This window comes from Saccopteryx leptura, chromosome X (assembly GCF_036850995.1).
Source record: "Saccopteryx leptura isolate mSacLep1 chromosome X, mSacLep1_pri_phased_curated, whole genome shotgun sequence".
Lineage (NCBI taxonomy): Eukaryota > Metazoa > Chordata > Mammalia > Chiroptera > Emballonuridae > Saccopteryx > Saccopteryx leptura.
Window position 1 is genome coordinate 83,081,532 of NC_089516.1, and position 26,969 is coordinate 83,108,500.

The 26,969-nt window shown below is 38.1% G+C and overlaps 1 protein-coding gene across 1 annotated transcript in view; it reads left to right on the top strand.

Annotated features, from left to right (window-relative positions):
- The window catches only part of PCDH19 (protocadherin 19), a 91,662-nt gene extending 72,398 nt beyond the window's left edge, over window positions 1-19,264 (top strand). The window contains exon 3 of the mRNA XM_066356561.1: window positions 18,680-19,264. Coding sequence (XP_066212658.1) covers window positions 18,680-19,257 — 578 coding nt within the window. The 3' untranslated portion in view covers window positions 19,258-19,264. The remainder of the gene's footprint in view (window positions 1-18,679) is intronic.
- Window positions 19,265-26,969: the final 7,705 nt, after the last annotated feature.

Below are 26,969 nucleotides of genomic sequence, written 5' to 3' on the forward strand. Positions count from 1 at the left end.
GTAAAGGACCTTATGACATGTTTGTGCTTGTCAACAAATGGAGATGGAGAGAGAGGGAGAGAGGGCACAAAGAAGACATGACAAGAGAGAAGGGATCTAGGGTGGGAGATTGTATACACACAGAGGGAACTATGTGGGATTAGGGAAATGCAAAAAGAACTTACAACATAGGGACAAGCATTGTGTTTTTTGAAAGATGCAAATTTTGGGAAAAAAAATTAATTTTTTTTACATAACCATTTCATGATTAGTGTAACTGGAAGTACATAATTTTTGACTTCCTAAAAAATCCTAATCTATGTACTATATGCAAAATAGTAAAAGATAATTATAATACCCAAAGAACTTCATGCTATATTGCCTTGGGGAAACTGAATTATAGTTTTCACTGTATTATTTATTCATTATAAAGTCTTGGATAAGTCTTTAACTTCTCAAAATCTCAACTCATATATTTATAGATGGGTTGATGAACAATGTTGTAATAATGTTGCTTAAACGACCAAAGTGATATTTATATGTGTATAATACCTTTTTTTTGGTATAATATAATTGTGAATCATATAGCTACTTTTCCCCCCGTGTCCTCCTTGACCTGCTGTCCTTAGTGCTTTATTCTTAGCACAGTCTGGTTTAGCAGAGACAAAAATTACCTGAGAGTCAGGGACTTTAAACTCTCAGCATATTCTCAAGGTGGTTTCAGGTATTACACCACACTGGTTCCTCCTTCATCATATTCCACAAATTAATAGCTGTGTGGAGGTTACCTGTCCTGTTCAGTCTTTGGATTTTTCATCTGTAGAATGGAGGACCTTATAGGGTGGTTGTAAGATTAAATGAGGTAATGCATATAAAACACTTAGATAATGCTTACTCTAAAGTAGACACTCAAGAGGAATAATGGTAAGATAAATCCAATGAAGTCATTCTTCTTGGTTTACTTTCTGTCTTCTTCACTTCTCCATACCTGTTTCTCACTTAAAATCTTTGGCAGAATTTAAATTCTATAAAGAAGCCTCTCTTGACTAACAGTTTACTCTGTTCTTTCCTTTATTTGGCACCTCTTTAACACCTGTGTACATGGTTTATATCATGTTAATTTGCTTCTGCCCATTTTTAAATTAAAATGAGGGAGTTGATAATTGTTACAATCCTTCAACTTCTAAACTCTTTTATTCTGCATTTTGGGTTCCAGTCATACTCTTTTCAGATTCCTGAGCACACAACCATTTGCCAGTGGATCTGTAATGAATGCCATACTCAAGTTAACAGATGGTATGGTGTATTTGCTTTGAGGGTAAATGCTCTTTCATCTTAATTTCCTTCCTTTGGCATTCCTTTCTTGGAAGCTGCTCAGTGGCAATGCCATGAAACATTGGGTGAAAATCAAACTGAAGTAGTAGGTCACTTGTCTATTTCAGGAAAGAAAATATACTTTTAAGAACTAATGGCTAGTGAAGTTTTACCAAAAGAATGCCTTTTTGCCCTAGTATTAGGGGCCAAATAAGTCTATGGGAATAATGAATTTAGGATTGTTCATTCCTTTTTTTTAAAAAATCTTATTTTTATTAATTTTAATGCAGTGACATTGATAAATCAAGGTACATATGTTCTGAGAAAACATCTCCAGATTATTTTGACCTTTGATTATGCTGCATACCCCTCACTCAAAGTCAAATCGTCCTCCGTCAACTTCTATCTGGTTTTCTTTGTGCCCCTCCCCTCCCCTCACTCCCTCCCTCTCCTTCCTCGCCCCCTCCCCACCCCTCCACCCCACTCCCTGTTACCATCACATTCTTGTCCATGTCTCTGAGTCTCATTTTTATGTCCCATCTATGCATGGGTTCATATAGTTCTTAGTTTTTTTCTGATTTACTTATTTCACTCCGTATAATGTTATCAAGGTCCATCCATGTTATTGTAAATGATCCGATGTCATCATTTCTTATGGCTGAGTAGTATTCCATAGTATATATGTACCAAAGCTTTTTAATCCACTCGTCCTCTGACGGACACTTAGGCTTTTCCTAACCAAGGTGGCTATTCTTAGTTGGTAACTATTTCCATTTTACTTAAAGTTTAAGAAATCTCCTCTCCCTGGCTAATACGTCACACCTCTCACAGTTGATCTAGTCTTAAAATCTAACACTCTAAGGCAAATCTCATGTCCCTTCTTCTATAGTCAGTTGTAAACTGCTAACTTGACTACAGATTTTCCATTCCTCTTCTCCCTCTCCTCCTCTCTTCACACACTTTTCTTCTTGATGTTTCTTATTTAGCTCTTCTTCTGACCCTCCTCATTTTAAGCTGAGGTTGGTTCTATCCTCTTTCCTTCTAGGGACAATTTCTCTTTCATTATTGTACTTTTACAAAAAAATAAGTACAGATATTTTTAAATGACAATAAGAATTGCTTTGGTTGTAGAGTTTGGTGTTCCCTTATGGAAGATTTTAATGGCTTCTTTTCATTTGTTACAATTGCCTTTTTTAATATTTTATCTTTCATTTCACACAGCTCATAATATACTACTATGAATGGATAAGACCCTCAGTGAACAAATGTTGATCAGTTAATTGCTCTTAACATGACCACACAAAAGATGATAACCACCAATGTTTAATCCCCTGGGAAGTTCGTATCCACCTAATTTTATAGATAATGGAAGTAAAACGATTTATTCTATGACATAGCAAAGATGAGAGAAGAGTTTGCATTTTCTGAATTTGTGACGTGACTTCAAGACGTTCTGGTTTTCCATTTGAAATCTCAGAGGCTAAGAGACTGATAGGAAGTTTTCATTCCTGTTACAAAAGGAATGCCTCCTTCAGTTGAGAAGAGATTTTGCTTAGAGAAACTGCTGTAGAACTATCAGTGAAGCCAGTAAGAACAGGGAGTCAGAAGTATTGCTGTGAGAATGAATGAAATAATTGGTGTGCCTAATCAGGGGTCTCAAACTCGAGCCCGCGGGCCGCATGCGGCCCGCCCACCAATTTTGTGGGCCCGCAGACTAATCAAACTTCGTGGATTAGTCTGCAGGCCAGTCTGCGGGCCGCACAAAATTGGTGGGCGGGCCGCATGCGGCCCGCGGGCCCGAATTTGAGACCCCTGGTAGTCCAGGGGACATGATTGATAGTATTCAGGATTGTCTACAGCACTGGCATCTGTGTAGATATTGGCCTTGCACTTTGTTTTTCATTTTTTACTATTTGAGTTTTCTTGCTGTCTTATCTATGTCACTGGCAAGTCCGATGGCCAAAACGCTTCAATTGAATCACAACTGAGTCTTCTTGAAGTTTCCTTTCCTCTAACCTTGCTGGTTTCTTGCTTATATTGTGGTTTAAAACTTTTTCTTCTAAAAAATGCCTGTTGAATCAACTCTTGAGCTTCTGTTTCTCTCATAATTTCCTCTGATCTGGGCTATTTTGGATTGGATGTTTTCATTAAGATAAATGTCAGAAATTCTATCAGATGGCTCAATTCTGTTTGGCTTATTGGACTGCAAGGCAACTGAGGCCCAGTTTGTTTAGATTGGCTTTTTCAATTTGGTATTGTATGGGCATTTTGGTAACGGCTATTTCTCAAAGATGATCTAAAAAAGCATTTTCCGTTTTGTTAAAACACCTGTGGTCACTCCTCTCAATAGTTTTTGAGGTGTTTCCTGTTTTTTGTTTGTTTTTATTGGGGGTTTGGTGTATAGAGGGGAAAGCCCTGATTCAGGAATCTGGATTCAAATTCTGATGTTACTAACCCCATTTGTGATCTCAAGGAACTTACTTCCTCTCTTTGGAGGAAATAAATAAAGCATTTGGACAGGAATGATTTATAGGGCTCATTATTGCTAGTAATTTATGACTGTTCATTGTTCATTGACTAGGAAAAGATTATTGGAGAGTGAATGGCATTTTGGCTGGATTTTCCTCTGTATTCCTAAAGAGCAAGGCAGGATGGGAAATTTGACTCTTAGGGATCTTTGGGTTATAAAAATCCTTCTATCATGGCAAGGGAAATTAGGGTGAAACATTGGTGGAGCTATGTTGTGTTAAACATTCTGAGTTCCTTCTCTTTGACTTCTATTTGAATGTATTTATTTTAACTCTGCTTTAAAGTGTGTGAATTTTCGAGAAAACAGTTCTCCTTTCCTTTTACACCTATTTCATGTTCTCCTAATCCTTCCTTATTGAATCATCCATTTCTAAATAGTTTGTAATTTTCAACTCAATTACCTCTTTCCCCTAAGTGAAGAACACAACTGTTCCCTCTTTGGTGCTTTTGCAGCTGCCTCTGCTTTTCCCAAAATGGAATGTTTAGCTCTTTCCTTGGATTTCCTAGCTGGTCATTAGTTCAGGACTCGTGGCCCATCTCCTGGTAATGGAACTCCCTAATCCCATGGCTGGAGTTGTTTCCCATTGCCTTTGGTGCCTTTCAATCTTTTGTGGGATTAATTTATATGAAATGGGGGATTTAGCAAGGTTTCAGAGCTTTATTTGCCTCATTATCTCCAGTAATTCAATTGTCCAGCCTTTGAGACACTGATTCATCTATGAGGGGAACCTAGCCCTATGTCCCTGTTGTATTTTGATGGAGAAATAGAAGATTAGAAGATACTAAATGTACTTTGTTCCTGAATTAAATGGTCTTCATTTGTCCACTTCATAGATTGTCCATTTCAATTCCAAAGAAGCTCTCTTAACAGTTGGTCTTTTTGTTTTACTTTTATGTACCAGCATTTCAGAAAGTGATTGCTGTTTTTCCTTAGGTGCTTTGACTTTATCTACCTTTCTGGCCTTAAACTTTATGGTAACTCACTTCCACTGTTAATTGTTGGGGTTTGCACACATCATACTTTGCTATCACAGCTCAGAAGAAGGTATCAGCTTCTTCACTCCTCTTCAACTCCAAAACTTTCTGTATTGTTGGATTAGTACTGTCATTCCAAATGTGTGTGGTGCAGCCTGTTTTTGTTTCTCCACTCCAAGTGCCTCATTCAATTTAATTCCTCATATTTAACATATTAGGCATCTTGTCACTATTCCCTTTCTGAGGTCTATTGTTGTTGTTTTTTTTTTGAGGTCTATTGTTTTTAAAAATCTGAATGCATTCTGTGTGTGTATGTGTGTGTGTGTGTGTGTGTGTGTGTGTTTTAAGTGATGAGATCTGTAGCAGAATCAGAAGTAGCTCTATGGCTGGGAGGAAAGAAAACACAGAGGAAAAGAATATTGCTCACATTCTCAGAAGGTATCCAAGGGAAAATTCTTGGCAAAATTGTGTCTTTTTTGTCACTATATATATTTGCCTGCACCTTCTCATCCATTTGGGAGCACAGGCATCCAGTAATCTCCTTGGGTTTTTCTACTTTCCTTCACTATTATTTCTTCTAGTCAGGACCCTGCATTCCCAGGATTTCTTTGTTTGCTTTCTACTTCGCACATATAACTTATTTGTTCTGTTTCATTTCCTTAGGGTCCTAATTATTCCAAGGGACCTGTTAAACTTACTGATCTTTTTTTCCAAATACCATTTGAAATCTTAATGTGATGATAATATACAGGAATAACTACTAGTGGCATTTGGGTCACCAAGACAACCTGATGAGGGTGATAATCTTTAACACGGGTCTTCCCAGCAGCCCTTCCTACATACTCCACCAGTAGTTGGCTACATGGTTTAAGGATAAGGACAGTTAGGGCTCCATTTATTCCAGAGTTAGAGCTTTCTGGTGGATAAATGACACCTAACATGAATTGAGTTCTTTCTTTGTATCAGGCACTGATTATCTTGCTTTATGTATATTTCCATTTTTAATTGTCTGAACAGCTCAATGAAGTCAGTGTAATTTTTTCTATCTTGCAGATAGGGAAAAAAAAGGCACAGAGGATAACTTTATTTATTTATTTATTTATTTATTTATTTTATTTTTACACAGACAGAAAGTGAGTCAGAGAGACGGATGGATAGGGATAGACAGACAGGAACGGAGAGAGATGAGAAGCATCAATCATTTTTATTTTCGTTGCAACACCTTAGTTGTTCATTGATTGCTTTCTCATATGTGCTTTGACTGTGAGGCTACACAGACTGAGTAACCCTTTGCTTGAGCCAGCGACCTTGGGTCTAAGCTGGTGAGCTTTGCACAAACCAGATGAGCCTGCACTCAAGCTGGTGACCTCAGGGTCTCAAAACTGGGTCCTCCGCATCCCAGTCTGATGCTCTATCCACTGCGCCACCGCCTGGTCAGGTGAGGATAATTTTAACTTTCATAGGATAGAGCTGTTAAGTGGTACAACTGGGACTTGAATCAGGCTGTCTTACTCTAGAGTCCACAGTCCAGAGTCTCTGAGAAAAAGATGATTCCCTTTTCAAACAAATACTTCACTGAGAGGAACTGACTTCAGATGTAATTCAGGATAGTAGGCTTCTTTTTTTGGCAAGGAATAGATCAACTCTTGAGTTGTTCCAGTAGATCCGACTTATGTATTCCTCATTCTTCTTGAGACAGTTTCCGTTTTTGATCTGTTACAAGCAAACATTGTGCTGCAGCCCAAAGTTTTGCCATTGCTTTTCTGCCCCTTCATAATTATCAGCATTAAGAATGTTCTTCACCAGTCCCTCTGGCTTTAGGTCCAGGAATGGTTGCCAAATGCCTAGGGCCAAGCTTACATTTTAACTTTTCTCTATTTTTGGAGCAGGTATTTCTGCAGGATGACTCTCCTTGGTATTGGTGAGCAGAAATATACAAACCTAGGGCAGTGGTTGCGGGAAGGGATAGCAGACTCATCCATACTCTCAGGGCCAGAATAGCTACAAACTCCATTTAAATGAGGTAGTGCCAGTATTTTCACCATAACTAGTTTTTTCAACGTAATCATACAATGAATTGTTTTCTGATATGGATGGTTGTGCTTCCTGTTATTACTGTTTCTCCTGAACTGAGCTTTTATTGGCTTCACACCTGTGGGCTGCTGCAATCATGGTAATAAACACTTCGCTCAGGAAGGGGAGATTTTTCTCTCTCCCAGTAGCTGATAGCTCTACATAGGGAATTTAATACATCCATTTATTCTTCTTTAGATAAACAAGATTAAATCCAGAATGAAACAGGAAGCAATCATAGCCCCTTATGTGCCTTGCATGATTTTCAGGGCCTGTACAGTTCTAGCCGTGTAAACATGATTGAAGAATGTAGGTATTCTCTATTGCAGGAGGACTGCAATTTGGGAGAGGCCCACCATAGCTGGGCTGGAGCCAGACATATTTCTACCCACTCCACTCCACACCCTGCAAGGTTGGCTTACTCAGCTCCTAGAGTCAGAAGTGAAGATGGGACAGCTGGTGTTAATTATTCTATTGTACAGCTTCTTATCAGTAGGGGTTGAGAACTAGGCAAGGGTTAGGGAAATCTAAAGCCGTGTAATCAAGCTTGCTCCAGTTATGGTGCTAAGAAACAAAGAAATGGAGGACATTGGACAAAATAAAGAAGACACAAATATTTAATATGACAGTAAAAATATCTCTTAAAATTGTAGCTGTATTTATATTTAGAGTTTTTCTATGCTTACTGGAAGCAAGGGTAGATAAATATTATTTGAAAGAACTGATTTTTTTTCTGATGTTTGGATTCAGCTTTGTCCTTGAGATTTGTTTAATGATTAGCTCAATAATATTGAGAACTTTTAATATATGAGCAGTATTGTTGTGGAAGGAAAAGTGGTTTCTCCATAACAAATACAAATATTATGGATTATATAATTTCTCTACCCCACTTCTTACCCATAATTTGTATAAACTTGACTCTGTTCAGTTCTGTAGAGCCTGGGACCTAGTAATTGTTCCGTCTCTCTAAATTGGTACATGGCCATGCATATCCCTGAGCTCCAAGGTATGGACTTCTTAAGATAGCAGGTTTCTATACCTTGGATTCTTCAGGTTGTACTTGGAGGAGTATCAGTGATTGCTCACACCAAGGCAGTTGGCCTTCCATTGGACGTGAATGTCAGGATAAGGTCCTAATCCAGGAAGAAAATAAAGCATTAATTTTAAAATGCATTGAGATGCTGTTGTGTTTCAGGATAACCCAGTAAATTATATTCACTCCTGAAACAACTATTGAAAAATTATTTTCCTGAGCAGCTCACTTGAAAGCAGTATCTCTGAAACAGAATATTATTTTATAGGTTTGAGATGTAAAACTAGTTTCATAGAGAAGTGAGTTTAAATCATATTGGAAGTGCTGAAGAATATAAAGGGTAAAAAAATTAAAAAAATACCATTTGATGCAATATTGGGATGTCAGGGAAATAGAGATTTCTAGCCTATTATGTATACACATGTATTCCTTTGTACACTACCTGCGGGAGTCTGGAGAGGCAGAAACAGTACTCCAGATTAGCAGCAAGGCATATGGGAATCACTACATCTTTGATCATATTTAACTGAGGAGAAAGGCAATCCTGTCAAAACCGTTCATGTGGTGCCCCTGGAATTTGAGACAGGGCTATTAGTGCTATGCTGAATGCTGTAATTGTAGCATGTAAGGACCATCCCATTACACTTTGTTCTTGGATGCTTATCTGAATCATTAGTTCTGAGCATTATGGGTGCCATAATAGCAATGGAGTTCCTGCAACTAAAATGGAAACACACTTGGATTGTACTTCATATACAATTGCTTACACTTAAGCTGTTGACAGTTGATTGGTATCTGTACGCTGCTGGGCTTGTGCCATGGGACTTCTAAGCATATTTGATGGGTGGAACAGACAGGGAGGCTGTAGATTTTGGCAATCTGTAGTTCCCATTAGTCAGGCTGACTGTATCTGACACTAGAGATTCTAATTCACCAACATGAAGGTTATTTCTCTTTGCTCTGGCAGATAGCCCAATGATATTAATGTGAAGGACATGAGAAGACCAGTGTTACATTAGACTGTGAGTTTCCAATGAGCAAATAGTTGAGTAATTTATTAAATAGCCTGTTGACTTTTTTTGGCAGGCATCAAATTCGTGTCAATTTTTTTGGAATTTGAGGGAATTTTAAGTTTTAAAAATTTATTTCACAATTAATGTTAACCATTACTAATAGAGAAATATGGGCTATTTTATAGGGTGTCCAGATGATGTTTGTAGTTATACAGTTAATATTCCTTGCCTCAAGTGTTTCTTGTAAGTGGTACTGGTAACACACCCTGTTAAGGAAATTCCAGACACAGCTGTTTCTAATATTTGGAGAGGCTCCCACAGAACCATCAGGCTTACTCTGATGTTTCCTTGGTGGGAAGGAAAAAATGTCTCAGAGAGTAGGTCTTTTCCTTATTAGTGAATTTTCTTGGCCACTGCTCTTGTTTCTGATTTCCTCCTTGTATCTTCCCTGGAGGTATGAGTTTCTAGGCAGAAATATTTGATGTGATGAGGAAAGGTTATGAAGCTGAAGGGGGAGAGATGAAGTATGAACAGAATAATAAAACAAGAGGATATATTGGGGATGGCAGAGATGAATTAAAATACTATGGAATAGAGAAAGGGAGATGAGATGAGAAAAGAGGAATGAGAAGTAATTCATGGCAGCACTCATTATTTATAGGTAGGAATAAAAGACCCATGAACTCCAGAGAAACTTTTCTTCATACAACGCTTGTAAATAGGTTGAAATTTTGTAAAGGCAATTCCATCTTAATGCATTGTCAGAGCTGATGAGCTGCAGTTAGTAGGTTATTATATCTAATGAATAATCAATCTACTATCTCCCTGCCCTGGACAGTCTTGAGGGTGCTTAGGAGAAAGTAAATAGAAGATAGAAAAGATTTCCTCCTAGTAGAGTACAAGGGCTTCTTTAAACAAAGGAAAGATATGAACATATCATTTTACTCTCCAAACTACTTTCCTGAGAACTACTTTGGAAATTCTTTGGCTGCCTTACAGTTCCCAAGTAATTTCTGAAACATTTAGGTACTCTGATTAATTTTACTTTTATAATAAAAATTGGCTTGTACTAAGAAAAAATTACCTGGACACTCTGTGTATAGTTGGGTGGTGCAGAAGAAAGGTGAATTACTGTATCAATCTTTATTTCCTCTATAAATGCAGATGACCAGGAGGAAGGTTGTTATTAATGATAATGCAGACCAGAAAAATGGCTATTATTTTCAGTCTGTTGAACAGTACAAAACTGCTTCTCAAGCACTGTGTTCAGATGTTTCTTTTTATTAGCTGTCACACAAGGAATTAGACTCATTTCAAACAGTTTGTTTTCCCACTCTTATCTCTGTAAAATCATTACTCATGAGTGGTTTCTTTGTTGAAATACTGCTTATCTCTCATATTGGAATGAGTAACAGGGTGCTAAACATACAAACTTTCAGTTTGCATAAACTCTGGGAGAAAGCGTGGGGAGGGGGTCAGAGATTCCCCGGGAGAATAAAATCATTTCTCAATGTCTTTTTTTGATAATGTTTTATAAGTATGTTATCCAGGAAGCTACATCAGCATTTTTATTCTGGTGTGTGTGTGTGTGTGTGTGTGTGTGTGTGTGTGTGTGACAGAGAGAGAGAGAGAGAGAGAGAGAGAGAGAGAGAGAGTGTGGGGGGTGAGTGTGTGTGTGTATGTGATTAATAACAGCAGAGAACTTTTTGAATACCAAATATCATTCTTTATCTGCTCCACTCTTTACTCCTTTCCAATTTTTTTCTATCTCCTGCCCCCAATTCAGGATCATTAGGATAGAATGAGTAGTTTGGCATATCTTACTATATGAGCAGATGATCCTTAGCTCTTCAGCTAGCCACCGTTTACATTTTACCAAAGCTGATTATTTTATCTGAAGTTTTAATAAGAAGCTAGATTATTTGCTATTCACTAACTGATAGAAGCAAATAAAAAAACTTGCAAAGTGGAATTAAGGGGATAAGAAAACTCTAGGGCCAAAGAAGGCTTTTTCTTCAATAATTTCAATTTACTCTTAGAATACTTTTATGGTAGAGTCCAATATCATATATTAAACAAGTCTGTATCCTCCCCCTCCATAATTGCAAAATAGAAATTTCAGAGAGTAAAAAGCTTGCAGAGTTGAATAAAACTTCAAATCATCTACTCCTAGTGCTGTCTTGTTTTCTGAACATAGAACTTGACTCCTCAGGACTTCTCCAGACACAGCATGGCATTGCTTCATTAGCTCCATGTTTCACACACCTAGCCATGAAAGATTGACATTTTAAACAACAAGGAGCAAATGCAATAAAACTGAAGTTCAGGAGATGCAATCTTTTGGAAAAACTGATTATTCCAAGGATGCAAAGATACATGATTTGTACTAAATAGACAGAACATTTAAATTTTCCAGACTGCTTTTTAAAAAATAACATTTTGCTATGTTCCACTGATTTTTCCAGCTTTATTGAGATAGAATGGGTATATAATACTCCATTGTTTTCCCTTGTAAATGGAAATGAGTATTTAGGATGATGAGGGCTGTTGTTGGTGGTGGTGAGTGTGTGCGTGCATGTGTATGTCTATGATTTTTTTTTAATTTTAATTTTTATTTTTTTCTGAAGTTGGAAATGGGGAGGCAGACAAACTCCTGCATGCGCCCAACCAGAATTCACCCAGCATGCCCACCAAGGGGTGATGCTCTTCCCATCTGGGGCATCGCTCTGTTGCAACCAGAGCCATTCTAGCGCCTGAGGCAGAGACCACAGAGCCATCCTCAGCGCCCAGGCCAACTTTGCTCCAATGGAGCCTTGGCTACAGGAGGGGAAGACAGAGACAGAGAGGAAGGAGAGGGGAAGGGGTAGAGAAGCAGATGGGCGCTTCTCCTGTGTGCCCTGGCTGGGAATCAAACCCAGGACTCCCGCACGCCAGGCCGACGCTCTACCACTGAGCCAACCGGCCAGGGTATATCTATGATTTTCGTAATGTGTGGCCATAATCCAGGCTTACTGTACATCCTCTTATGTAGATTTTCCTAGAGATATGTCGAGTGTTTTAACTCAGGTCATCTCAACCAAAAAGCCTTCTGCTACTCTTATATTCAGAGTTTGAACAAACTCAGAAAAAGCCCTCACAGCTGTGGCCCAGAGAGATTCCAAGAATTTCTTTTTGCTTAAGATGGAACAGCCATTCTTTCTTTCAAAGAACAGTTGGACAAGCTAAAGGCCAGGGAGGCATCATACTAGAATGACCATGAGCTAAAGGTGTAAAGGCATTTTTCTTTCTAATAAGAGCAGTGGGACAAGCATAGGGTGCCTTCAAATTACCAGTTCTCTCTCAATGAATAGATTAATTAGCCTTGCTTCTGAATTTGTCTAATTGCTTTTGAGGCAGCACCCTGAAAAAATAAACTTTCTTTCTCCTCATATGATTACATAGACCACTGGAAAAAGAATAATACTAAATAACTCTAAGGAAAAGAGAAAACAAACAAACAAACGAACAAAGAGAAACAGCATTGTCCATGAGAGGTGGATAATGACAAGTAAACATAGAAGGTAGTATTTGATCCCTTCAGTTTTGATATTCATTATTCATAGTTATTATTCATAAATTCCAGCACAAATGTTAGGCCTGCACCCCAGTGACACAATTACATTTTATTTTAACTTGATTTCTACCTGGTTTTGAAAACAAGTATTTAATGGTTTTAGTTGTCTCTCACTCACCGTATGTTGCTCTAGCTTGTCTTTTTCACACACTGACTTCTATTCCTTTCACACTCTTTATCTCTGTCATCCATCTCAGCCATCCAAGATTCATATTCTCTCTTTCTCTCTCCCTCTTTCCCTCTCTTTCTTATTTTAGGAAAAAAGATTTCTAACATGGAAAAGTACTATTTGAACAGATTCCCCTAAGGCAATCAATTTACTTTTAATTTGTCTGGAACTAAGCTTTTCTTTGTTGCAATGAGGAAGGATTGAAACTGCTGTAAAATTTATTAGCTTCCAGGAAGATATTTGAAATGAATTTTTAAAATTATTGTGCTGTTTGCTGTACCCAGAAGCAGTGTCATTGCAATTGCAGTATTCCAGATGGTTGCTAGAGTTACACTGAAATATCAAGATAATGTAAGACTTTTCTATGAGGCTTTGGTTAGTAACAAATAGTCCAATTTAGGTAGTTAATAAACAGTAATCCTTCTGACACTCCTGTTTGCTTCCAGTGATTATTTCTAATGATTTCTACCTAGTTGATGACATGCACATACTACTTTTTTGAATCATTTAAAGAAACAGTGATTGGTTTACTGAGCACTTTTATTTTTTTAATGTGAACTAGCCAATGGGGAATTACTAATGTTTCTTAGCTTTCCCACCCAGGACCATGAACATTGTAGCCGTCAAGAATTTTAAAAGAATTTAGAAGTTGCAGTTGCAACATTTTGAAATGACTCACATATAGCATTGCTTGTTCTACAAAACTGGATGTCCTGGGACTTGACTGAGGGAAGTGTCAGTTCCTCTTAAGAGGAACACCAGCTGCTGGCCGCCTTTTTCTTCCCTCCAACATTAAATTTTCATTAAAAAAAGGAAATATTTTTTCTCCTGGTTAGCATGCCTATCTATCTCCCTTGCTTTCTGCATCAGCCTTATTTGTTCCATCTTTACTATATATTCTGTCCAACACTCAGAAACTCATGATCAGCAAAAGAGTGTCTTTTTCTTGTTATTGATGAGTTCAAAATTTCTTTATTTTCCAGAAAAGAGTGAAACCAAATTGATGATGACTTTAGGTTAAGCGCTCTTTGTAAATATCACCTGAAGGATCTGTATTCCCTGCAGCATAACTACCTGTAGAATGTGTGAAAGAGTCTGACTATTTTTAATCGAAACCAAGTCCAACAACTGGTTTAAACTCTTCACAGAAATGAATAGATACCATAGGTGTCCAACAGATATAGGCTTAGAGACTTAATTTTGTGGGTATCTTAGAATGAAACTTAAAAATGGTCCCACTTTTCTGAGTTGCTATATTGCAGTAGTCCTCCTTTTGGGGAATAGTTCAATAGCCTTCTGTGACACCTCATATTTTATTGTAAAGATGCTTGTCAAATGGTTTCTGAGCGCCTAGATGAAGTCCCGCATTTGTCAGGGAGTTTTCTCCACCATAGATGACAAAATACAAAGATGCCAGTCTAGTCAGTTTCTGTTTATCTCAGTCGCTGTCAGCACCTCTTATTTCTTATTTTCCAGGCAGCCTTCTGCTTAATTTCCTTGCTCTTCATGCATCAGCATAAATGATTTATACTTATATGCATCTTGAAATCTCTTTATGGATTGAATTGAATTGAACCAAATACAAAAATGAAAACTCCAGGAACTATTGCCCAAATTGCAACTTAGATCATATGACTATACATGATGCCCCAATATCATCTATCATAAATATTAAATTCTCAAGCACTTATACTTCAATATGTTTTAACTTTGTCTCTTTGATCAAATAAACACTGAAGGTTCCATTGACAATAATACAATTACTCTGAATTCTGAAAGTAGTGTCTTTTAAATCTATTTTCATGTTGCACTGGTTGTAAGTGAATTTTAGGTGCATAGACTGTGAATGAGGGGAGAGGCCAATGTATCACTTGGTATCACAGAGGCCAAATATTGGGTGGCACTTGCTAACTGATGCTAATTGAATGGTCTAAGAAAGGGTTGGGGTTCATCAGTCTTTTCATTTATCCTCTGAAGCTAAAGCTACATCCCCAGCCACAATACTAAATAATGGCAGGCACACAATTTCTACCAGCTTTTGCAATGCCTGAAGTAGTCCCTTTGCTTTTATAACATATGGACTGTCTTCATTGTTCTCCTTAAGGAACTTTGTATTGTGATTTACTCACTTTTAATACAAACTTAATTTTCTTACTAAATTGAAGTTTTTATTTTTAAAGAGTAATTCATTTTCAGTGCATTTATGAAGGTAAGTTACCTTAGGCTGGGAAGATATTCTTCTATATTCATCATGTTTTCTTTCATATTGATATGGCTATAAACTCTGGTTTATACTGTTACCAAGTTAAACTTGGTTACCTTTTATATTAACTGTATTCACATGAATGTCACTGAGTGTTATTTGATACCAAAAATTATAAGCAACAAATTACTGCTCTTGGTAAAGTTTTAAGAAAATAAAGATGTCAGATCTCAGCCAGGGGTGAGACACTATGAGCAAAAGACTCTCTTAGATTCAAGTCTTCACTTGCATGAGGTAACAGCTGTGCACATAATAAGTTCATGTAATTAATCCAATAAAATTTCATATTATTCTAGTTCATATAGGGCTGAAGTAGGCTTAGTGAGATTGGTGGATAGTCTTAGACTGATTGCATTCCTGGAAAATTGAGTGAGTTTACTTTTTCCTCTTCCTAAAGAGTGATTTATTCACTTAGGCAGTGGGTAAGCTGCAAGCAAGAACTGTCTTGCAGATAAGCTTTTGAGAAGACTGAGTTCCGTGCTCTGATCTTCCCAGATTCATAAGATCTTTGAGTTTTCTGTCCTTGGGGTCTCTGCTCTCACTCTGTGTGCAGGAGTTCCAGGTCTCCTCCCACTGTTTATTTGAAACAATTTACTATAAGGAAGGGGCACTGTACTTGCAATATGGGGTGACTCATGAATGGCATTTTCCTACTGAATTGTGTTTAAAAAAATCCTGTATCTCCAAATTTTTATTTTTATTTTTACTTTTGTATTTTTTTTCTTTTCTTTCTTTTTTAAGATTTCTCTCTTTTTTTAAAAATTTTTTTTATTCATTTTGAGAGGAGAGAGGAAGGGAGAGAGAGAGAGGGAGAGAGAGAGGAGAGAGAAGGTGGGGAGGAGCTGGAAGCATCAACTCCCATATGTGCCTTGACCAGGCAAGCCCAGGGTTTCGAACCGGCAACCTCAGCATTTCCAGGTCGATGCTTTATCCACTGCACCACCACAGGTCAGGCCCTGTATCTCCAAATTTGAAGACAGCCACTTGATACTAAAAACTTAAAAGAAATGAGAGCCCATTGAGATGATTCATTTAGAATGTAGTTTACCATTGCTCTGCTTTAGAAGTATGAGGAAGTGGCCAGTAAATGAATCTGAATGTTAGCTAGGATTTTCTCTTCATAGCTGGTCACATGTCTGTGATTCCACGGCTCAAAGACTAAAGCCCTCTATATCTTTGTATTCTAAATTAGGGACAAAAAGGACAGGGATACCACAGTCTTTTGTTGTTGTTGTGGTGGTGGTGGTGTTTTTTTTTTTTTTTTTTTATTGACTTGCAGGGGACACTTGCTCAGATTTGTAGAAACAGAAGTTAAGTTTATTATTGAACTGTTCCTTCACTTGTACCTCTTTATTCTCTTTTCCCAAATGAACAATCACACTAATTCTTTAGAGCTATTATTTGGAAAGTTATGAGATTGGCCTCATAAAAGATAGAGAGGAAGAAATATATTTTTGGAAAATTCTAAAGTTGTGAATTCTGTCCTACTGGAGGAATCTTGGGGCCTGCTGGAGAAAGTACTAGATTTGGATGAAACTGATTGTGCATAAATCAGCCATAGACTCTACCACTCATCTATGTCTACACAAATGTTTCCCTTACTTTTATACTTTATGCCTCTCAGGAACATAGGCATTTTGGAGGATAACAGTCTATCAGATAGATAACAGTACTATAAGTTTGCAGGGAAGAGGCTGAGAAACACTTTATTTTGCAAAGGGTACCATGCAACCCTGGTGAGGAACTGTGCTCAAGTTTTCAGAAGCATTGTGTTATCTATATGGAAGGTGCTTATCTTTTTGGTGACAATGCTTATTTGTTATTTGGTTCCAGCTGCAAAATTCTGAGTGTTTCATTCTTTAGCACTGAAATGGAGCTTAAAGTGGCCATCTTAAATATAAGTTGGCAAATTGTGTCCAGGTTCCAGGAAGAAATCCTACCTTTGGATGGCTTTTCAGTAGTTTAAACTAGGCCACAAGCCATTCCCAGAGTTGTCTTAAAATCTGAACTCTGCCTGGATTAGCTGATTCTAATGTCTTTTCTCAAAATTATGAAGAGTATATCCTCTTATGTGCCCCTTTACTAAAATATCCCTTGATGAATGAAGCCGAGAAGTGCCCTTTGATATGTCATTTACTTACTAAAATCAATCAAGAAACAATAACAACAAAAGAAAATCAAGAGTATAAGGAAGGTGTGTTATATATAGACTGATATCAGGCAAAACTCTGAATTGTAGACTTCTCCCCCTGCAAAAAAGCAGCCACAGCATATATTTCTAATATTTTGGGGGTGAAAGTATGTACTTTTTGACTTTGTAATCTCTCCTTGTCTCCTTACCTCCTCCAATCCTGCCCCATAGTTTTCCATAAGTGGTAAGCTGCTTATATTTTGATGCATTGTACAATATGACAAACATTTTCATTAGGTTAGCCTTATGCAAGAATGCAACATAAATATAAATGGATGTGTAAAGTAGGGGTATAAACAGAAGCTTGAGATGAACTGTTCTACCAACTGACAAGCAGAAGTTAACCCGGGCTCCATGCTTTGGTGAAGCCCATGTAGAAAGCCTCTTTGAGAGCCAAACTAAAGCCTTTACCCTAAATGAAACCGATATGAAAAGAGAAACATATGTCTCACCAATAATTATGAACTCTATCTACTGAGATTGGCTATAAAAGGGCTAAGGTAATCATGGACAATTTTTTTTTAAGAAATATTACCTTAATGAACTGCAGATAAGGAAGATAAGGAGAGATGGCTACGTGGGTATATGTGAGTGATGTGTGCAAAGGGCCAATGAAGCTTAAGGGCAAAACGGAAGGAAGACAGTTCAGTATGTTCATTCTGATAGGAAATTAAGTTATGCAGATGGCTTAGTGAGGAGATTGGCTGATGGGACTGGTGATCAAAAAGAAGTGATGCAATTGGGCTTTCAAAGACAGCATGCTACCAAATTAAAATTAAGTACTGTATATCATTCACAAGTAGGGTAGAAATGTGGTTGGCAGTGCTGTTGCTCAAAAATATGGCCAAGATTTCTCAGATATACTGACGGACTTCCTGCTTCCACTTCTTCTGCCAGAACTAGTCTTAAGTACAGTTGATTTTTAGCAAGAGTTGTTGATAAAAATGCTGACTCTCAGTACCTTGACACTCAGAATAAACCTTTAAACAATATAGTATTTTTTTCATCATAGCATATTTAAAAAAATTATTGCATTTATTAGTGACATTGGTTAATAACATTATATAGGTTTCAGTTGTTCAATTCCATAATACATCATCTATATATTGTCTTGTGTGTTCACCACCCCAAATTAAGTCTCCTTTCATCACCATTTATCTCCCCTTTATCTTCTTGTACCTCTCTCCAACCCCCTTTTCCTCTGGTAATCACCATACTGATGTCTGTGTCTATAAGATTTATTTTTCTTAATCCATTCACCTTTTTCACCCAGCATTCACCCCCCCTCCCCTCTGACAGATGTTTCCCTTTAGGTTTTTAGTTTTTTCAGCAATAAAAACAGCAACAAAACTAATAAAAAAGCATGGTGTACAGGGGAAGGTGTACAGCCTTTTAAAATTCTATTTCTTCTGAAATAAGTGCCATTTCCTAGAAGGGCCTGTGGATACCTAAGAAACAGAACGCTAGGGTGTATCAATGATTCCTGGGAAAAGCTGATGAAATTGACATTCTATTTTCTCCAAACAGATGACGGATTTCACTGCTTGGATGAATGCCGCATTCTTGGCCACTCTGACAGGTGCTGGATGCCCCGGAACACCCTGCCTAGCCGCTCCAGGTCCCCCGAAAATGTGAGGGATATCATCGCTATGTCCATGGAAACTGCTGAGGTTGAGGTTTATGACCACGGCCGCCCCGCCAAGCGCACCTTCGCAACCTTTGGAAAAGATGTCAGCGACCCAATTGAGGAGAGGCCCACCCTGAGAGGCATGAGCATTGCTGATGTGATCGTCTGCGACCCCAACGTGAATGGCAGTATCCGGGAGGCAGGCAATGGCTGTGAGGCTATTAGCCCCATCACTTCCCCTCTGCACCTCAAGAGCCCTCTGCCTACCAGGCCTTCCCTGCCTTACACCACTGTCCTGATACCACCGGCCCGCAATCTGGAGCAGTATGTCAGCAGTGCCAGTGGCCCTTCTCGTCCCTCCGAAGCTGAGCCTCGAGGAGCTGACAGTGAGAGAATCATGTATGAGGTCAACCCCATTCTGAAGGAGGGTCGCGATAGAGAATCTGGCGTGAGGCGTCTGCAGGATATCATTCTCTAAACCAGTCTCGGAGGAGAGAGAAAAGAGGCTGGTTAGCAAAGAAGCAGAAGCTGATCTTTTATTTCATTTTATTTTATTTTATTTTATTTTATTTTATTTTATTTTTTAAGTAAGAGGAGAGGAGATAGTGAGACAGACTCCCACATGAGCCTGACTGGGATCCACCCAGCAACCCCCATCTAGGGCCCATGCAGGAATCAACTGATCTATCCTCAGCTTCCGGGGCCAACGCTCAAACCAATTGAGCCACTGTCTGTGGGAGGAGAAGAGAGAGAGAAGGAGAAGAGAAAGAGAAGAAGATGGTCGCTTCTCCTGTGTGCCTGACCAGGGATCAACCCCAGACGTCTGCATGCCAGGCTGATGCTCTATGGACTGAGCCAGCCAGGGTGATTTTTATCTTTATTTTTATTAATTGAATTTTAAAATTATTTTATTTTATTTTATTTTAAGTGAGAGGAAGGGAGATAGTGAGACACACTCCCACATGCACCCCCCTGGGATCCAGCGGGCAACCCACATCTGGGGCCCATGTGGGAATCAACTGAGCCATCCTCAGCACCCAGACTGATGCTTGAACCAATTGAGCCACTGGCTGAGGGAGGGGAAGAGGGAAAGACAGTGGAGAGACAGAAGGAAGAGAAGTAGCTGGCTGCTTCTATTGTGTGCCCTGATGGGAAATCAAACCCCGGATGTCCATACGCCGGGCAAATCTCTAGCCACTGAGTCAACCTAGAGCTGATCATTTTAATTGCTCACCAATGGTTGGTTCTTGAGTGGCTGTATTTCAGAGCTTTCTCTAAAAGTATTGTTTATAAATAACTCATTTTGTGACAATCTCTCTCACTTCATCAGGCAGCGAGAGTATTCAGTTGGAGCAAATTAGCTTTGGCTTGAGTTGTTCATGGGGCCTTGATGTTGGAGAAACAGAGACAAATTCAGTTGTGAGAAGTATTATGTATAAGTGTTTGAATTTATATATTTTTCTATGTCAAAACTATAATATAAATTGCCATTGTGGAAAATTACATTTAAAAAAGCAAAAAAAAAAAAAAAAAAAAAAAAAAAAACCCCAAAAAATAGCAAAAAAAATAAAAGCAAACAAAACAAAACAAACTCTGAAACTTTTAATAAGCTTGCCACTCTTTTGTAGTGTAGGCAAGTTAATGGTCATTTATTGTGTGCTATTCATTGATTCAGTGATGTGAAATTGAGCCTCCAAAAGGTTGTTTCTGAAGCTTGAGTAATTTCCAATGCCGCTATTTTGCTGTGAACACCCCTGCTTTAAGAACCCTTTTGATAGCTGTGCTATTGTTGTATTTGATATTGCTAATTGCTGTGTGTGGTGATGGCAAAAGACTTTTAGAGGTTGGTGTTTTTTTCTCTTAAAAATAAAACTATAGACATAAACAAAGCGCTAACAACTGAGATGGCAAGTGAATGAGCAATTCCACACATATAGATGAGTACTTGGTAGATATTCACTCTTGGAAGACATTCATTGAGTGATTGCTCACACCTTGCCGAGTATTTTGCCTGCCTTTCAGTCTTCTGCCCAGATCTGTGATAGATCATTGCAGAAAGTCATTTTTGGATATTCTGCTATCTGATTTGCAGTTGTCAGAAATGCTATGCTGAAAGTTTTATGAGATCAATTTTTCTAATTTTCAGGCCCTGAACAAGAAAGTTGCTCCTGAAGTTATCATTGTCCAGGCTTAGAAATACCCTGTCTCCAGTCATCTAAAACTGAAAAAGACTGAATCTATTTTGAGATCTAAATTAGCATTTTTTTAAACACACATTTCCTGATTCAGTGTTTCCCACTCACAATTAGAATTACACTACAAAGCATGTCATGGGCTGAAATCGAAAAGTCCATACTGCTCTGTATTGTAGGATTACAATTTGGGATAGTGTAACCAGTAAAAATAAAATGTACTTAGAAAAGACAGGTAACAGCATCACTAACCCAATTACTGTGCCTTCTATATGGAGACACTTGGACACTTGAACTCATCTTTTTATGACTAAAACTTTTTTAAAATTAAAAATGTGAACAGCAAACTATTAAAATAAAAACTTCTTTAGATTTAGCTAACTCTTTGCTGTAGGCTAGGAATACACCTTTAATTAATAACTTTGTTATGCATATTTTGTTTAATATTCCTCCAACTCTCCCCATTTATTAACTGCCTATTAATATTCACTAGCCAAAATAGTATTCTTGCAGCTTAAGAGTTTGTTATTTAAAAATAAACAAATGTTTTCTTTGCTCTGCCTTGGTCTTAAGAGAGTTGTTTCTAGAGAAACAAGCTTTATGGTTCCGTTCTCATTTGTTTCATTTTCTGAAATTCAAGAGTAACCAGAAAAAAAAGGCTTAGAGGTTAGAGCACTAGAATGTAAAAGAGAATTTATTTTCTTAAGTTTAGGTAGATAAATCAACTCTTTAAAAAGTTTTAGTTATTTTTGCCTGAGTTTCTGGCTGTATACATTACTATGAATATTTTCTTTTATGGGGGGAGGGTTTTGAGGGAGGGGAGGGTAAGGCAGTGGGAGTGGGGTTAGGTAGGGGAGAACATTTCTGAAAAAAGAACCTATAATGAAGCTACAAATTTATCCTTATTTCTTATTCAGTGATGAATACTACCTCATGCAAAATATTGGTGTGGCTGCAGATTACCCTCTGAAATTAAAGTAATTAGAAATCAATGACCATAGCATCTTCATCTTGGATAATTTTATTCTCTCTGATACACTACTTTTTACCCTTTTGATCCATTATATTTTAGTAATGGATTCTAAATTAGATATGTTTTTCTGTTTGCAAATGACTATTTGATTAACACACTAAATATTAACCCCTTTTCACTTTGAATAATGATAACTGCCTGTAGAATCAACACTTTTCCTCACCGGATCCATCCTGATATTATGTTGTTAGCTATAACCCCAAGGTCACTTTCAAGTCAAACTTGACTGTTTTGGTACAGGTGTATTTCTTACTATGCTCAGTAGGAATAAAGGAGCTGAATAGATGTGGAAAATGGGAATATTAAATGTTAGGTGGCTGTTGAGCCACAGAGGCCACTGGCTACCATGCCTCTTACCAGCCAAGTTTAAAATAGTTAGATTAGCAGTGGCATTGATTTTGCTTTTTTTTATATATCCAACCCCCCCTTTCCCCCCCAGGATTCAGTATCTAGCAAGAGACTATTTTCTTTTCCTATTAAAATACCTTTTTTTTTTCAGTGAGCCGTCAGAGAATTTTGACTTTCATACCCTTTATTATGTTCAGATAATTTGCCTTATTAACAAAATATATTTCCCCCCACAATCGTCTGATGTATACATCCTCCCAGAAGCACAAGTGCATCCTAGGAGGGCTCTGTAAGCTGGTTTTATAGGCAGGCTGTGCAAGGATCCTAAGTTTCCCTTTGGCTCATATTTTTCATCCCTTCTTTCCAACATGTCTGATGAGAAACCACAAAGGCCGAAAGACCAAATATCCTTCCTTTTCCCTCTCTAAATATGTTACACAATTAAATATGAGGGAATGATATTATTTCCTAAATCCTAGGGAGTTCCATTCCATTTATTCCCATGTCCCTTTTGGGGAAGAGTTAGTGTTGAAGCATGACTTGTTTTACTAACAACTGCTTTGGGCGTGTCCCTGGACAGGTACACTTTATGTGATATTAAGGGTTTAGTTTGCATTGATTGATTGTTTTCCCCCAAATATGGGAATATACTATATACAAGGACTAGGAAGAGGAATCTCTTTATTTTCTATACTGACTAACCTTTGAATCTGTCCAGAATAAAACTTACTATCCCTTTGATCCTCTTAAAGCCAGTAGAGTAAATTATGGCCCAGTTTATTGCCCAAATAGGTAATGGTCCAAGGGATACTCCAGTTCCTGAAGGACAGTGGTTTCCAAAGTACAGTCCCCAGTTCAGCAGCAACAGCATCACTTGGGAACTTTTAAGAATGATCATTCTCATTTCTAACCCAGACCAACTGAAGCAGAGACTCTGTGTGTGGGGGAATCTAGTCATTCATATGGATCAGATCTCCACTAAAGGTTGAGGGGTTGTTAAAGCACAGATTGGTGGCCTCACACTTAGAGTTTCTGATTTGGTAAAACTGGGTGGGACTTGAGTCTTTGCTTATTTAAAAATTCCCAGATGATGCTGATGCAGCTAATCCAGGGGTCACACTTTGAATATCACTTTTCCAAAGTAAACCTGCCTAATAGAGCTAATTGCACCTAAGGTGCATACTTAAACTAATTTATTGACATGGCAACCCACTGATCACTAATAAAATAAGGTTAAAGGAATACAACTTAGATCACTGAAAACTAAATCCACCCAGAGTATCATCCCAGTAGTGTTACTTCAGGATACAACTTATTGTATGAAGGGAATTCAGTTGAGCTTTTTATATAGCTCTATCATATTAATTAGCAAAATAAAAGTGGTCCATTTGAAGCAATGAGGACAAAGGGCAGTTGTAGGAGAGGCAGAGGTATAGGGAAAAGCTGGACTGGGTATCCAAGATGAAAAAATAGTTCTTATTGTACATAACAGAAGTTCTGACTGGAATTCCAATTCCTTTATGGGGATCATGTTGATGTTGAATATTCCCCAAAGCATCCTGACAAGTCTGGTCCGCTTGGCTCTTTACCCAGGGTAATAAAACCCTAACTGACTTTGAAAAAGTGGCATAAATTAGCTTAAGAAGTCCATTGTATACAGTCCTAGTGTTTGCCTTCTCGGTAAAATTACATTTAAGGGTGTCATTTCATGAGTCAAATTGTATCTGCTGACACTGAAGTGTATTGAGATGTTGTTCTTTAGTTTAAATATGTAACAAAGTAATATTCAAAGGGGATATGTGTGTGGGGAGGGGGAGGGAATGAGTGGCTTTATATTGATAATGAAATATTCTAGAACAAAACACATTGTCTTAATGAAGTTGTTGCAGCTCTCTTTGTTTTCTTGTGAGGCTGGAATTGGCCTGTTGGTCACTTGTTGTGCAAAAATGAATTAATTTCAAATAGAATTCATATTGCTTTTGTCAAAAAAAGAAAGTCAACCACCTTGTCTGAAATATATATTGTGAGGCGCTCTTGGTGAAGAACAACCCACGGAACCTGATCTTGATTGGAAAGCACTGTAGGTCATTAGGGAAACTGATGATGCTGACTGTCATTCCAGCTGTGTTGGCAATTAAAGATAACCTTGCTACTAACTGAAAGTTGCTGTCAATCTTAGCAAACAAACCAGCTAACACCATTACAGCACTGGTTAAGTAGATTTTTACTAGCATTGGCCAGCGTTCAGCTGAAGAAGGCTAGGATACACTTTAATGACCAGGAGCCAGACTAGTTCAAGCTAGAGATTCAGCAACAAATACCTCCGTGTGCTATTGGAATGCTAAGGTATTGTTGCAAAAGGTTTATGCCTTCTCTCCTCTAGCGAGGGGAATGAGCCTGATGACGCTATTACTGTTTACCTGTCAAACCAGGGTGGTAGTTTAGAGGGATGCGAGTACAGTATGTCTCATTAAGCAGTCTCTTTTTCTGATTATATGAAGATGGAATTGTTGTATATGCTGATCTGTATGCTCTGTACATTTTCACAGTGATTGAATCATTGTAAAAAGGAAATAAAAAAGACAATTGCCACTCTGTCTATTTTATGAATATGATGAAACAGCTTTATTAAATTATTACAGTTATCTTCTAAATGGTGTTACCTGCCATATTGTTTCTTCTATCTGGTGGTTCTCTATTTCCCCCTTAAATGTGTTTTCTCTGCTTCAAAAATTTAATGCATTTATTAATAAAGGTTATTGTGGAAAAATTATTCAGTGTTTGGTGAACTTTGTCTTGGAGAATGTTGCTTGGCTTTGGGGTGGGGATAACTATTAGGCATAGGAGGTAATCAGCACTTGGTGGGGTCACTGGTGTTCAGGCCCATAACATTACCCTTTCTTTTTCCATTATAAACAATTGCCAACTCTCCAACTAAGAGGAGACTCTCCTTCAGCAAGGCTTCAGTCCTTTTGTGAGTACCTTACTTGTTCCCATCTCTGTCAACACCTTTATCTTCAGAGGAAGACCCATCCATATTCAGGATGGTAAAGCCTTTCCTGGGTAGTACTTTAAACAAGAGCACTAAAACCATTCTTTAAAATAAACCATTTTGGACCAACTTCACAGTGGGACTTTTCTGAAGAATTAATTTTAAAAATGTGAGAAATAGTAGAGGCTGACAGCAGGGGAAAAGAGAGTTTAAGACAAAGATGACCTGGCTGCCCCTTTGATACCTTCAGGTTTGAAAGCGGAGCAACTAACAGGAGAGGCTCTCACTTTGCACATAACAAGGCTGCAGTGAAAGCCTTGACAAGCTTTCTTTATTCAAACTGTTATTCTCTTGGACTTAGCACTCAGGCTGTAAATATTCATTCTTGCAGAAAAAATATTCATTCTTTCAGAAAAAAAAATCAAAGTGTGTGTGTGTGTGTGGGGGGGGGGGGGTTGGGAGGATGAAGAAAGGGGCATGACAAAACCTTTCCAAATAGGGCTTTTAGTGGTTAAGGCTAAATTGCTTCAGCATAACCTATTCTCTCTGGACAATTAAAGGGTCTCAAGGAAATCCACTATTTCCCTGGACTCCATTTCTCATTATTTCTACCCACCTGTATTAAACTGAGATTGCATCTTATTCCCAGAATTATCCCTAAAGCCACAACAGACAGCTCTTTAGTACTGTAGTTTAGCAGGTGTTATAACAGAATGTAAACACAAACATGCTAGGATATATGAAGTCACATACACTGATGTATGTGCAGATGTTCACACAAAGTCAAAATTTTTCATAAAAATGTATAGCAAGGAGGCTGGTCTATCACTGGTTTGAAGGCCATTATGTCATTGGCCATTATAAGTGCTTCTGGTTAGCTCACACCAAAGTGCAAAAACAAGAATTTTTGGTACTCAAAGAGAAGGGCAAGTCTTCCTTAAAATGGAATCCTTCAAGGGACAGGAAAGAGAAAATCAATTCTCACATGATTAGAGGCATTTATATATGCAACATAGGTATATCCAAGGTCATGGACAAGTATTGTAACTCTGCCTAAAGTGCGAGAATAATCACATTAGAATAACCTCGCCTGACTACTAGTGGTGCATTTGATAGAGCATCAACCTGGAATTCCAGGTTCAAGACTTTGAGGTTGCCAGCTTGAGTGCAGGCTTGCTAGCTTGAACACTGGGTTGCGGACGTGAGTGTGTGATCATCAACATGATCCCAAGGTCACTGGCTTGAGCCCAAAGTCATTTGCTTGAGCCCAAAGTGACTGGCTTGGGCAAGGGGTTACTGACTGGGCTTGAGCCCCCTAGTCAAGGCACATATGAGAAGCAATCAATAAACAGCTGACAGCTGAAGTGATGCAACTATAAGTTGATGCTTCTCATCTCTCTCCCTTCTTGTCTCTCTCTCTCTCTCTCTCTCTCTCTCTCTAAAAAAAGGAGTATTAACTCAAATCCATTCAAATTTATAAAACAAAACACCAAATTACTAAAATGATTCAATACCTCATTTTGGTAACAATCTGCTTGTGACTCACCTTATGTGTATCACTGATTTGCTGTGTGTGGTAATTGATAACTGAGAGGGCAGTTTCTGATAAGAGGTGACAGTAGCTT